The sequence below is a fragment of the Mytilus edulis genome, chromosome 1 (genome assembly GCF_963676685.1).
Source record: "Mytilus edulis chromosome 1, xbMytEdul2.2, whole genome shotgun sequence".
Taxonomy (NCBI): Eukaryota; Metazoa; Mollusca; class Bivalvia; order Mytilida; family Mytilidae; genus Mytilus; species Mytilus edulis.
This window is the reverse complement of record NC_092344.1, coordinates 96,168,083-96,182,830: the sequence shown is the minus strand read 5'-3', so window position 1 is coordinate 96,182,830 and position 14,748 is coordinate 96,168,083. Positions and strand designations below refer to the sequence as shown.

General features: G+C 31.8%; 1 protein-coding gene across 8 annotated transcripts in view; it reads left to right on the top strand.

The window, feature by feature from the left end:
- Positions 1 to 761: 761 nt before the first annotated feature.
- Positions 762 to 14,748, top strand: part of LOC139515882 (microtubule-associated serine/threonine-protein kinase 3-like) — a 65,696-nt gene continuing 51,709 nt past the window's right edge. For 3 of the 8 annotated variants that reach the window (XM_071305624.1, XM_071305648.1, XM_071305634.1), the window contains exons 1-2: positions 773 to 2,193; positions 3,641 to 3,755. In XM_071305624.1, the coding sequence (XP_071161725.1) occupies positions 1,286 to 2,193; positions 3,641 to 3,755 (1,023 nt within the window). In that variant the 5' untranslated portion in view covers positions 773 to 1,285. Of the gene's footprint in view, positions 2,194 to 3,640; positions 3,756 to 5,198; positions 9,686 to 14,748 lie in introns of those variants that run through there. The other 5 variants (XM_071305680.1, XM_071305672.1, XM_071305664.1 and 2 more) reach the window with 3 other exon arrangements.

Here is a 14,748-nt window from a genome sequence, read left to right as displayed (position 1 = left end):
AAGGTCAATATGGTCCCTAGTGTCGATTTGAGCAGTACTAGTATTTAACGTATATTACTGCACTAATTTTTGCCACTATATTTAAATCTAGTCATAAAAAATCTCAAGTCAGCACAATACAAGACAGACAGATCCGGTATTAATGATTATGAGAATTACGATTTTTGCTTTATCCTACATATCGGTCTTTTAATGTTTTGAATTTCCCTAAAACTTTAAAGTCTTAAATAACAATGAATCTATGTTTTTGCTTTGAGACCAGAATATTGTCGAAAAAATAGCTAAAAATGATTTGCGTTTCTATGTAAGAAAGAGTCCGGGAAACGCTCAGAATGCACGATTTTGCGTTATTTTTCTCAGCGGCCCCAAAACCCCTCGCCAAAATTTTTTCGCCTCGTTACGCTCGGCGAATGTATTTTGCCTCAGTATTTAAACGGGCTAGTTACGGCCCTGAAGTTTGTAGTGTAGGTTGGACATAACAAGAACTTGTCTGTTCTACAAAAAAAATGTATATACCATACATAACCAGGTTTATAGAAAAAAAATCAGACTGGCAAGTGCATGTGTTTCAGTTGTCGGTTCATTGACAATATATACTCTTTTCAAACCATTCGAATGATATTCCAACAGTGTAGGGTCGAGTTGTTTATCTGATTAACGAAACGAGTTGTTAATTGATCGCAAAGACACATTGGGAATTTATCGGTGCGCTCGAAATGTTAAACATAGCTTTCCTACAGCACTGCAGTGCTTTGCAGTATAACCGGACTTTCACACTGTCCCACAATGCAAAGCTGTTCTTGGTCAGGAAATGAAACAGCACACTTCCGATGAAACATCAAGTTGACTTTTAGTTGGATTTGCATAGTATGAGCGTTGAATCATTTACCAATTCATGAGCAGAATAATACGTTCATGGAGGCTGTCATAAAGGCTTGGACCTTAGATGATAGTCCGGTTTATCAAAAAAGATGACACTTGTGTAGTTGGTTTGTTTTTGGGTCAACCCGTCAAAACAAACCACAACATGCCTCGTATTTCGTGGTTATATTCACAGTAAAATGAACATGAAAATATCTTTATTGTCATTTATTATGACCGGTATTTTGATAATGGTTAACCGTTTTAATAACTATAATAATTAAAAAGTGCTATGGAAAAGGATGACATGTACTGTGTTATAGGATGTGGTTATTCGTCTGTTAATCATGTTAATGAGACATGCATTCAATCAATTTCAGAGAGATATTTGGTATAAAACTGTATTGATAGGTAATTGTTCAAAATGTCTTCCAGAAAATCACTTTCAACAAAATTTTCTCAGGCAGCTAATAAAAAACAGTCTAAATCAAAGGTTGGAAAGAAAACAGAAGAAAGTAAAAAAGATGAAACAAGCTGCAAGAAAAAAGCTACCAAAGGTGGGTCAAAATCGACCAATGCTGATGAAACTGCAGAGACCTTCGAACTACAGGACCAAAAGAAAAAAATAGAGACTGAGAGTATAGTTCATATTCAGAAACCAATAGAAATAATCCAAACATTACCTATTAATACAGAGTCAAGCCATGAAAAACATTTTGATGTTGATATTAAAACTTCTGATCATGACTCCGATTTTGGTTCTAAGGATTTGCTAAGACCAATCTTTAGGATTGGGAGTGTTGAAAGTTCACATGATGGAGAAGAAAGTGCGCTGGGAGAAGATGATCAAGTGTTTGAGCTCAAGAGGAGAACAAGCAGTATTTCATCACAGGGAGTGGATGGGGGACAGAGTTATTCAAGACAAAGTAGTTTGCAAGAGGATTATGAGGACATGTCCCTCTCCTCCTCTGGTTTTTCCCCTGGAAGTACATCAGCAAGTCTAAAAAGTTTTGAGGGCAGGAACAGAATCGATGACTTCAGTGATGATAGTGATTCTAATAAATTGAGAGAAAGTGCCGAGTTTAGTGATGACATGGAGGTTGCAGGCTTTAATTTTGCTGTTCCATATAATAAGCAACTTAGAATTGTAACAAATTTAGATCCTGGACTGAGACTTCCAAAGCATGATCGCCGATCCAGCTCCCCAGGTGGTTTTGAAAGTACTGGAATATTAAGAAGGCGTTCATTAATTTTTGCCGATTTTCTAAGTAAAAGAAGTTTGTCAATGCATCTTAACCACTTTCCATCTGATATGACAATTGAAAAATTTAGGTAAGTTTAACATGTTTAAAAAGATCTTCATTGTCTGACCAGGCAGTCATATAATAGGCCAGTTCCGGGATATGGTTTTCAGATGAATCTGTCATGTGACTTCCATCACCATGTGACAAAAATATATGCATAGAAATTTCCAACACATGTTAAGCAAAGGGGTGAACAAGTTTTATTCTATACTGCACAAATATTTGAGAAATTAAAATCTAGAAGGATGGTCATCCTCACACAGTCAAATAGCAATCACAACTGTGTACTTACGGAACATAAATTATTTCTAGACTACCCTACAGAATGACGATTATGAAAGTGTTGGACACTTTTAATGGAGCAGGGATACAGGTGCACCTTCTATCTGGTAAATTTTGTCATAAAGGCATGCAAAATTGATGATCTTTTCCGATGAAAGACATGATTCCCGAGATGACCTATTTATAATCTTACAATTTACATTTGTATTATGATTTTTGACCAACTATGTAGTCTGGATAGTATATTCTGAACTTCTAGCAGGTGACTGAGGGAAAAAAGTCACTTTCAGGTCGTCATTTTGTTTTGCCCAGGCAACTGTTAAAAGCAATATCTAGTCGCCTTGTTGTTTTACATGTAAGTAGTTGCTTGAAGGAAACAAATTGAATGAAGTATTTTCTTTGGGTCCTTTTCTTTCACTTCCTGTTATTGTTACTTAAGAGTGTATATCAATGCATACTTTCTGATTTTCTGCCAAAAAAATTGTTTCTTCAAAAGAACATGATAAAAATTCTCTTTTGTTAATGTATCATTTATTTATTGCATATATTGTGATTATTGTCATATTCCTTTCCAAATCACTTGTCAAACATTGTCTATTTTTGAATTGTAAATAAAAAACTATGGAGGCACTGGCATGATTCATCCGGAGAGGATCAGTTATAATAGAAATCAGTATTCTAACAATAATAACTATAGAGTATAGATGCACAAATGGAGCAGCTGGTGACTGTAGAATAATGATCCCAAAATTTTTCATTTCACACTTATAAAATCTGTCAATTTTTTTTATCCTCAATAGGGTCACTGAATCTAAGAAAAACAGCAGGGCACCAAACCATGCCATAACATTATTGGGTTTAGAATAAAAAAATTGTAGAATTCATTGTTTACAGAGCTTGGAGGGTTCCTGTGTGTCCATTGTCCTGTGTGTAATTTTTTCCCCTATGGTGCATCAAAATAAAACCTGTGCATCTTTTTGACAGGTATTCTATACATACATGTAACATATAGCTGATAACAATAGAATAAGATATCAAAATAAGAAAAAAACTGCTGATGTTGTGCTTTTGGGTTTGTAAAACTCTCTTGATCCTTAAAGTTACCCTACATGTACATGTAAGTGCCATAAGGCATATAAATGTACATGTGTAGCAAGGACTAAGAAAGTAAAACTCTCTTGAACATCTTTCAGAAAGTTGACAGAGGAGCAACTCAAAGACAGATTCAATTTCAACCATAGTTATGAAAGAGCATGTATCATGGAGGCTGTCAGACAGGCAAAGAAAGAAGATGGTGATGAAACAGATGTAAGTTTTTTCAACATTTATTTTAGCTCCTCATCTGGCATAAATTGCTTGTCTATGAGGCTTTGTATTTTCTCTTTTTTTCCTTCAATTAACCTTTGAATATCTTCCTCTGTTAACCAGTTTGAACCTTCTCTTTGATATTTGGTCCAGTTTTAAGTCATGTCCAATACATGCAAATTAATAAATATTCAATCAAGCTGACCAATCCAGAAAGTTTAAGGACTTTCTATACATGTTTATTAAATTATGAAAGGTCCTGGAGAGGAAACCTATTTACACATTTTGTACATGTACATATTTAGCAATAGAAAAGTTTCTTTTATAAAAAAGTTTCATGCATCATGTAAATTGAAATATTCATTTAAATACTGTACATGTTAACGTTCAAGTAAGAGGTTTCTTTTCATTGTTTCAGCCCAACCATAATTGGCTAGCTATAATTTATTGGTGTTTGTAATACAAATATAAGTACAAGCAGTGATGTGTGTAGAATTATGACATTACATTTACATGTACCATAAATTAAATCCCCACATACATGATAAAGGTTGTATAGTAATAAAATATATGTTAAAATTTATATTATATCAGGTCATTTCTTGATCAATGTGAAATATTAAAGTAGCCTTGTACTTGTTGAGATCAAGATCATTTGTAACACATTTTAAAACAGTTTTTTTTTTTTAATTTTAAAAATTTTGAAAAAAAAGCAATATTAGAATTTACGTTTACAATGTGTCTTATATAAACAACTTTTCATATTTAACTTTATCAGTATTGATCATGACTGTAAATCAGTTTCTTCAAAAATAACTTTTATTAGAATGTTTTTGTTTTCCTGTAATGTTTTTTTTTTTAATAAAATCTACTTGGTTCTAAATAAGAAGCTGTGAGAGATACTTTGTGCTTGTGTTTAGTTTCTTTGAGCATTCTCTGATACTGTACAAATGAACTAAGTAATATTTTATTACTTGTAATTGTGCTTTTCTATCTGTACATGTACATATCAAAATTGTTATATAGAAATAAATATTATAATTTAACTATTTCCCAGAGACGAAATTAAACTTGGATGCCTCTTTATGTTTACGTAACTCAACATTTGAATATATTTACATGTTTGCATCATTGAAAATTGAATTATAGTTTTGATGAAGTGAATCCATAAATATGTGCCAATGCAGCACAAATGGTTCTTAAATTTAATACTTAATTTAAATGTGCAACAGGCAAAGAAATCATCTTCTTTCAAACTAATTGATTTGTATAAGAGTCAGATATAATCTTTCAGAATATTTAAATATGGCCTTCATAAGTACATGTACCATTGTTTGTTTTTGACTATTTAATTGTTTACAACCAATCATAGGAAAATGGCTATTGAAGTTTTTGGTCCAAACACATCACAGGTTATTTTCTTCCAAACTCAATTAGGATTAATGAATTTTAGGAATTTTAATGGTTTTGAGTACAGAGATTTGGGCAGGGAGGGTGAATATCCGTCCCATAAAATTAGGTCACAATTTCTCAGGAACTAGAAACCAGAGTTTCCTGAAAATTGTTACGATAAAATTGAGAATAGAAATGGGGAATGTGTCTAAGAGACAACAACCCGACAGTAGAACAGACAACAGCAGAAGGTCACCAATAGGTCTTCAATGCAGCAAGAAACTCGCACACCCGCAGGCGTCCATCAGCTGGCCCCTAAACAAATATACTAGTTCAGTGATAATGGACGTCATACTAAACTTCAAATCATACACAAGAAAGAAAAATTAAAAATCATGCAAGACTTACAAAAGCCAGAGGCACCTGACTTGGGACAGGTTAAACATTTTTTTGAGATCTCAAACCTCCTCCTATGAGTTCAATTGAACAAGTTTTATCATGGTTTGTAATCAGGCTGTATGTTGGCATGCTTTACCATGTGGTGCTTTTCAGATTCATAGCTCATCAACTTGGTGATTACTAATGTTTTATATTTTCTATCATATTATGGTCATATTTGAACTGTTTGTCACAGAAAGCTTTATATAAGAGCTTCTTCATTTGTTGTTAAGCTTTATGTGAACAATCTTTACTGTGTGTTATGTTTTTAGACTCGTCAACTTCCTATTGTTTAAACTGGGGTATCATTAGGCAGCAGTAGCTCATAGTTTAACTTGTTCTTCATGTTTATAGTATATGCTTTTACCATAACTTCAAACTTTTTTTTTTGAATTGGCGAATTGAGCCCATTTCAATTCCAGAAGAATTTTGTTTTTTGCTTTTCCAAAGTTATTCAAATTTAAGACAGTTTTATATGCCTAACTCCTAATAAGTGTTTCAGTAGGACCCTATGTACATGTACTAAAGTATTTCATTTTATTCCTGCAATACTGAACAATATTAATATGAATGTGATGGGTTGATCCTCCACTCTAGTAAGATATTAAATCTGCATACATGTACATGTACATATAATATACATATATATATCTCATATCTGGCAACATTTACAATATCATCATGTACAATTTCCTGTTTTAATATTCATGTAACTTCATGATTGTAACTTCTATGGTTAGGTAGCGAGTTTTCGTTAATGCTCACCACCTTATTTGGAAATTTCTTTTATACATAGAATCCACACAAATGCTAAGTAATACAGAACCTCTCTGTCTTTTTTCAAGGGACATAACTTGTTATTAGTTTTCTTGATAACAGATGGAAAATGTGGATAAGCTTTTAAAATATGTATATTATTACACAAACATTTAATTGCCTTAATGTTGCAATTATTTCGTCAGATGTAATGTAATGACTGTCATTTAACAAGCCATTTATGGTTAATATGTGTGAAAATAAACAACAAAGCATTTGTATCTATGTTTCAAAAGTATAGATAAGAGTTGTCATACCAATATCAATGTTATTATAAAGAACTCGCATGGTAATGTTTATATTTTCATGTGATCTTGAACAGCAGCTCAGTGTTACATTGACATTCTTGCACTCAAGTGATTATAAACAAAACATTTATTTCATGGCTGCTTTTTAAATTTGCTTCAATTAGAATGAAAAGAATGGCATTGTTTGAAGAATGTAATCAATTCCTTGTATATGATTGTGGTGACGATTTCCTACACTACGTTTTTACAAAATTTTATTTCCTGGAGATATATTTCATTTAGTGATGACGTAGTTATATTAATATCCCTGGATGATGTGTTATCACTTATGTTTTCCAATATAAATTTACAAGTTTGATCAATGACCCAGATTATAAGAGAAAATCAGGTTAGTGTGACAGTGCCTACATAGGACAGTATCTTTGCTAAATATTTGCGTTACTTGATGATGTTTTTATAAAGCCTTTTGAAATTGCATGGATAAGGAGAGAAATTCAAGACATTTATAAAGAGCTGGAACTACTAGAGTTATTGTTTTACTTTCAATGTCCTAAAAAAAAAAGATGATAGTTTGTCTTGCAATGAATACCATGGGATTTAAAAAAAGCAGTTGGCATGAAGCAAACAAAAACATCTAAATTATTTAAACAAATATTGACATACAGCTGGATTATACAGAGGGAAGTAGTGATGGTGATATATATTTTTACAAAAAAGATGTCAAGTGGAATATCATCAAAGTGGAAGACAATTTTAAAGTGCATGCTTAATAAATCAGATGTGTCACAAGTTTTATCAGGAAAGACAGTTCATATAAATTGACATTAGATCAACTGCAGATGTAACAATGCATACTTGTAAGAAATTTAACAAGTAGTATAATTGTGTTCAAAGAAGATCAAGGAATATATATACTAGGACATTCTACATAACTTTAATATTATCTCATGGGAAAGTTGTTGAAGGTGAACTGAAAGAATGCACTTTAAGAAGTTGCTTTTCTTCCAACATATGATGTGCTGATATTAACCTAGAAACAAGCTTTTGTTAGGTGGAGAAACATTTTTTTTGTGATAGCGAAGTGAGGAAAATGGTATCATCGTTAGCTCAGTTTTCACACTATTGCATAATTTTTAACTGATAACTGTATAACAACTAGTATGTGTACATGATTACATGTATGAATGGTTTATGCACAACTGCATATTTTTTCATACCACAGATGTACTTACACAAATTACTTTATTTAATAAGCAGTCATACATGTATTTAAAATGTTAATAAAATCTCAGGTGTATTGAATTTTTCAAGTTTAATGATGGATTTCACTTCATCACATTATGATATGACCCGTACTGATTCTCATCAGAGCTAAATGTGAAACAAACCACTTAAATGTCTGAATACTGAGGAATTGAATCTATAAAAAAATTAAGTGATATTGACAGGGATTTTGACTGTATGATTATTATATTGGCACGAATATTAGATTACTTTTATCACCTATAACGACTAATTGCCATATATATATGAATCTGATGAGACTTGTTAAAGTGGTTGTGAATCTCCCACTGACACAATGTCTTTGATTGATCATTGTAATACATTGTGATGGCATAATCAGCTTTCTTCCTGGATTATGAAATCAAAAGTTGCAGAGCAATGATATGTCAAGGTACTTATAGGAATTTGTATGTAAACATTACCGGGGAAATCATGTTTGTTTTACAGCTTCATACTATTGAGCACATCTGAGAATTATTATTAATTACTAGGCATTGTTATGAAAGTACTAATAGTTGGACCTGTTCCTGAAGCAAATATGATTATTTCTTCTCTTTGGATGAGATTCTTCCACATCTCCTAAGAGATTTAGTCTATACATGAAGTACTTCAATGAAATTTGAAAGGAATTTAAAGCAGTAATCAAATGGTTCTGTTACTTACGAAAGAATAATGCACTTTACAGTACTCCAATCGAAGCCTGGGAATTGGAAGAATTAAGGAAAGTATTTAGAAATAAAGGTCACTAGATGGGATTCTTTATATCAATTTGTAGTTGATTCAATGTTTCCAGTTACTTCAACAAAACATGTGCATTTGACATCAAATTTGTATAACATTGAATTACAGTTCACTGATGAGGATGGTAAAAAATCATCCTACGAGTCCAGCAGTGAGACAAATAAGAAAGACAAAACAACTGATTTCTCAGTGCTCAGTAATGAGATTGACAGGGACGTTAATTTAAACAAGGATTGTAAGCAAGGAAACAACATAGAAGACAATCATCACTTGATATTCTACAAGGATGTCAACAATTTGGATTCATCAGATTATCACATTGACAAGAATACAGATGTAGAATTACCAGAAAGTGTGAATTATAATCCAACTGAAAATCAGCCTCCAAGACATGATGATGTTATTAAGGATTCTCTGTCAGATAAGCAAAAATTGTCGGAAGAGGAAAACCTTACAACATCTGATCCAAAAAATAAGTTGGAAAATATTATATTAGAAAAAAATTTCAACAGATGTGAACAGGAAAGAAAGGATGATATTGAGATCAACGATGATACAGCAAAGAAAGAGGATGTTTATGAAGATGAAGATGATGATGATGTTGTATTTGATGATAATTTGTCAACATCAATAGTAACAGAACAGGTGGTACCTCTCCATTTACAACATTCCATGACAGACATGAACAATCTGGCAAAAAATCAAAGTTTAGAAGATAATAATTATACCAAGTTAACAGCAGCGATATTGAAAAAACAAGTGAACAGTAATGACAATGATTTGTTAACAGTGCCAACTGGGTCACACAATATTACATCTGATTTTAAACAAAACAAAAGTGCTATAAATGGGAACTTTCTCAAAAGAGATGTAATTAGAAGATTTGGTCCGTCATGTCCGGCTATTCCCCGGTCATTGTCAGAAGATATACCAGTGATTGTTCGCAGACGAGGGTGTACCTTGCGTGTCCGTATTGCTTCAATCACAGAAGGAGATCTTGAAAGGTTAAGAGAAGTATGTTCATTGTATACTAGCAGTTTATAGTACAGGGGGATCTTGAAAGGTTAGCTAGAATATGTTACCATTCAAATGAAATATGTTTAAGGTTTAAAGTTACAAAAAAATATCAAAATTTGGCAAACAAAGAAATCATAAAGTAAAAAAAAAGATTCTCATATTACACCATATTATCTAAACTTATTTGTCTGACAATAACCTTTGCACTTGATAGTATAAAATGCAGTGTAATTTTTGTTTGGCTTAAATCCCAGAGGTAAAGGCCAGTTTATCTTTGATATGAATAGATCCGTGACTAATAACCTAGAAATTGTACACTTACCCCAAGGTTAGCCATACATGTATTGACGTAAAGTACTAATAGAGTATCTAATCATTCTAATTACTGTAATTATATATTGTTTGATGATAGCTTATGTTTAGACAAGGAATGTTATCGTTACTTATCATCTTTATAATTTAATAATCATTTTATTTAATACATAAATATGTGTCCTTTTTACTCTGTTGATAATTTGCCATGTCAGCTTTTATGTTGTACAGTACCTTTTTGAAGGAATTTTAATTAGTTATGTGTGGTAATCATCCAATTTTAAGATGTTGAATCCATTATTTCAGACTTTCTTCTCTTAAAATGAAATGCCATTTGAACTGTTTCCATGCAAGAAACATCTATAGTTAACTCTTTTGACATTTATGTATGGTCTTGTTATTTGAAAATTGCTTGTCCCAAATTTATCAATAGTTTGTTTGATTGGGAATTGCTTGACACGAGGTTAAGTGATGAAGACTTGGATTTAAATTTAGAATGTGTTGAACATTTTTCTCAGATTTTTTTTTCTAATGTCAAAAGGAAAGTTGAATTTATATTCAGTTAACCAAATAAACCAATACTAAACTGGATAGGCTTTGACAGTTTCTCTATTGATGGCATCATTAATATAAGAGCAATTTGTTGTGTTATGCAAATTTGTATGGCAGTTGAATGAACTTGTGAATTGTTTCACATATTTTCATGTCAAGGCCTTTATAGCTTATATAATTACTGTATGGACATTGTTGACTGCTGTACAGTGACCCATAGTTGCTTACATGTACACCATTTGGTTTCTGGAGGAAAGTTGTCTTATGAGCAATCAATCCTGATCTTATTTCTATATTCAATGTGTTGTTTTTTTTTTAATATTTATGTATATTTTTAGGTAGTTTGATATTGAGATTTTTTTTCCATATATTGTTTTACACATGATAGCCAGTAAATTTTTACATATTCTGACCTATGATGTAAATTACTTTATTGAAATGTGAATGTACATACACAGTAATTATTACTGATTTAATAATATTTATATATGAATGAGGTAATAATTCAAGTTCAATAAGCTGTGATTAGTTAAGTAAAACTACTGTTTGAATGTCCTTGACTAAGTTCAGTGACCTCGAGATTGAGACAAAAGCTTGTTTATCTCACCTTTAACAAATAGCCAGTAATCAGTTATATAGTCAGTCGCTGTCTGTTATCTTTAAAAAAATCGAATCCTCTTTAAGTACTAGCCAGTTAGAAGAAAATTTTGTCTTTATCTTGTTTTTTATCAAAATTGAATTGCTAGTCCGCCATCATTACTATTGCATTGTAATGTTGGTAATTAAGGACAGGTCATGTGAGGTGAAGCACTGCTATTACATACATGTATAAATATTACTCAGCTTGGTGAGGAAATTTGAATGTAGTGTTGATGAATTGATTCTTTTGGAAGTTGTGTTAAAATTTTGAGAGATAACTTTGCCACCCTTCATGCAAGGAAAGCTTGAATGTTTTGACTTAAGGATTTTCTGTCTTGGTCCTTTTGTTGTGGTTTTACCTCTATGAATTTAACATATCTGAATTGACTTGGCATAGCCGATGAAGGTCATTCTAGAAACAAGTGACATGGACTCTAGAATTGGTATGATATTCTTTGTACCATAATACGATGACCAGTTTGATCAAGATTTAGGTAGAAGATTCCCGAATCAATGTATTATATGTCTTATATCCTGTGTTTGTTGTTGTCTTGTTTTTGTTACAATCGTGTTGTCTGTGGGTGGGTGAGTGAAGGTACTTGTCATTTTGTCTTACAGAACAGTGTTCTTTGTTTGACTTATTACTATATGTTACACTCCTGTAACACATGACCTTGTTTCTTTTCCTGTAGTACATGTAGTAAGGAGGTGTACATAAATTTTTATTCATAAGTATACTGAGCCTTAAAATTCCTTTGCTAACAATAACATATCATACATGTATAACCTATGATTGGTAAATTAGTGGATTTTTAGGTTGGAGGCAATGAATTATGAATTAATGATTCATGAAAATGAAAGTCTTTCTTTTGCTTTAATAGTAACAAATGGTAAAATCAAGAAAGTTCTTTGGATATTGAATCTATTTTTTTTCAAACAATTTACCACTTATATATATTGCCAAAAAATATTTTCATAATCTACACTGTTACTTACTGCTGGAGCTATTTTTCATAAAAAGCCACAGATACTTGACAATGACTTAACTTTCTTGTATTTTTGCAATCGTTTTTCATCATGGGGCCTCAGTGGCTGAGTAGTCTAAGTAGTTACATCTGTAATCACTAGCCAGTCAACACTGAGGTTATGTGTTTGAACCCTTCTTGTGCGGGTGCACTCAACTGCAATCTTAATTGACTAGGAATGTCAGTTTACCTATCGAAGGTCAGTGGTTTTCTCCAGGTGCTCTGGCTTCCTCCACCAATAAAAACTGGCCGCCACGAAATAGCCTAAATGCAGTGCTTAAAAGTGGCTTTAAAACACCGAAAATCAAATCAAATTTTTCATGGTGTTTCTTTTTGGTAATCTTGTACTAGTTTTACATGTACCGAGAATCAAATTCAACTGAAGGCAATGATAATAAGTACTGTAATATTTATACATGTTTATCTTAAAACTCTTAAAGATGCTGTTGACTGCAGACAGCCTCAGGTTTGAATGTCACAGACAAAATTACCACAGTAGTTAAATAAGCCAAAGATTGCTACATACAGTATCTGAGGAATAAAAACCAATAATGGTTGCTTCAGTCAGTGTATTGATCTAAGGTATTCATTACAAAAATTTTAATAGAAAACCTATAACTTCAGAATATTAAAAGGATTAACATGCAAAGAAAATGACTGTCAATAGACTTCCAAGATCCTGGATGATAATTGATGGAATTCTTGCTTGGAGTTATGTCCACACACAGAGAACCAGACATACAAGAATTTTTAAAAGTGTCTGACATGAAACCATGAAGATGTGTAGATATTAAATAGATACTTGTTTTCTTGTCTGTAGCTAATGCATTTTGTTCCATTGATTATTCAATATAAGTTCTATTTACATTTATAATGTGAAAGTGAATTAAAATTTGATTGTTTTACCAGGTGTTTTTTTTGGGAAACTCTATATTTGGAATGCAATCTCTGTATGGGATTTAAACAGATATTATTTTGGTTTTATTTTTAGTTGCAACTTTCTGTTTATCTTAGTTTGTGTCTGAATTCAGTTCTCATTGAGATATGGATTTTTTTCTGCTTCAAATTTATATTATATAATAGCATTTTGCCAGATCATGCTACATTTGTATTCCCAGTCAGCTATACTTTTTGATCAGTTCTATGTTAAAACTGATTTTGTCCTTGAAAGTCATTGTATCTGAACTTCAAATGCTTGAAAGGACAAATTGAAAACATATGTCACCAGTATTTTTAAGGATAATATGACAGAATCTAGCTAGAACTTAGGATGAACTATAGTAATGCAGTCATATGTTTTCCAGATATATATTTGAAAGGGAAATAAAAAAACGTATCTTTTTTCTGAAATTTTTCAAGAACTCAATCTGGTTTACCTGTACTAAAGTATTTGTTTCTATTCTAACCTCATTTTGTCTACAGAATTAATTTAATTATTGGCTGCATTGAAGCTAGGAATGTTTGTTTAAGTTAAGTAAATCTGTTTAAAAGCATTGACGTAAGCAGGAACTCTAAAATCCCCAATAGATTTTATACATGCATATATCACCTAGGTAATTGTTTTTTAAACAGGACAAACACAAGTCTGTCTGGATATTGAAACTTGTTGATCTGGGTTGAATGGATGTTTGAAGATTGAATTGGGTTTATCCATTGAGACATTGATTTGGTTTTGATTTTCCATGTAGAAATATTCCTTCATGCGTGTTAGTATTGACAGTATTGATAAATAGTCATAGTGTGATTGTTAAAAACCAAAATCAATAGAAAATGTCATTGGAAAATAGAAAATGTCTTCCTGTACAAACCCTTACAAGTACATATATATGCTTACAATTATAATAAAATATAAAAGCTGAGGGGGGTTTCAGATAAATTTTCTTGGAATTCATTACATGTAAGACTTTGAAAGAACAAAGCAGGACTAATTTGTCAGTAAGATCTTTCAACAACCAGGAAAAGAATGACAAAACATGTTTAGTGATACATTTTTGTGGTGCATATTTTATACAAATTGAAGATATTTCTCTTTTTTGAAATAATATTAACAATTAAATGTAATTAGTAATGACTAATGTTGACTACTTGAATCAACATCAATTACAGTCTAGTAGTTGCACTGTACATAATTTTTATATAGAAATACATTTTGACTTGAAGGTCAAATAACATACTGATAGTGTCAAACAACCAAACTGAGAATGACAACTAAATATAGCCAATGAACCATATTATGGTACTTTGATATAAGCAAGCATATCTTACACACTGTTTTAAATGAAACTATTTCTTGTAATGTTTTTTTTATCATTCTGACCAAAGCCTTATCATCTCTTCTGATTCACTCTGCTTTTCAAGTGTAGTGATCATAGTGTGCGGAATATAAGAATAGATTATTCAGCCTAATCAGGTCAACATGTTTCATTAGATTTGAACTATTTTTTTCAACAGAATCTTATCTGCAGATTCAGAGTGTGCAGAATATAAGAATAGATTATTCAGTCTAATGCTGAATCAGGTCAACATGTTTCA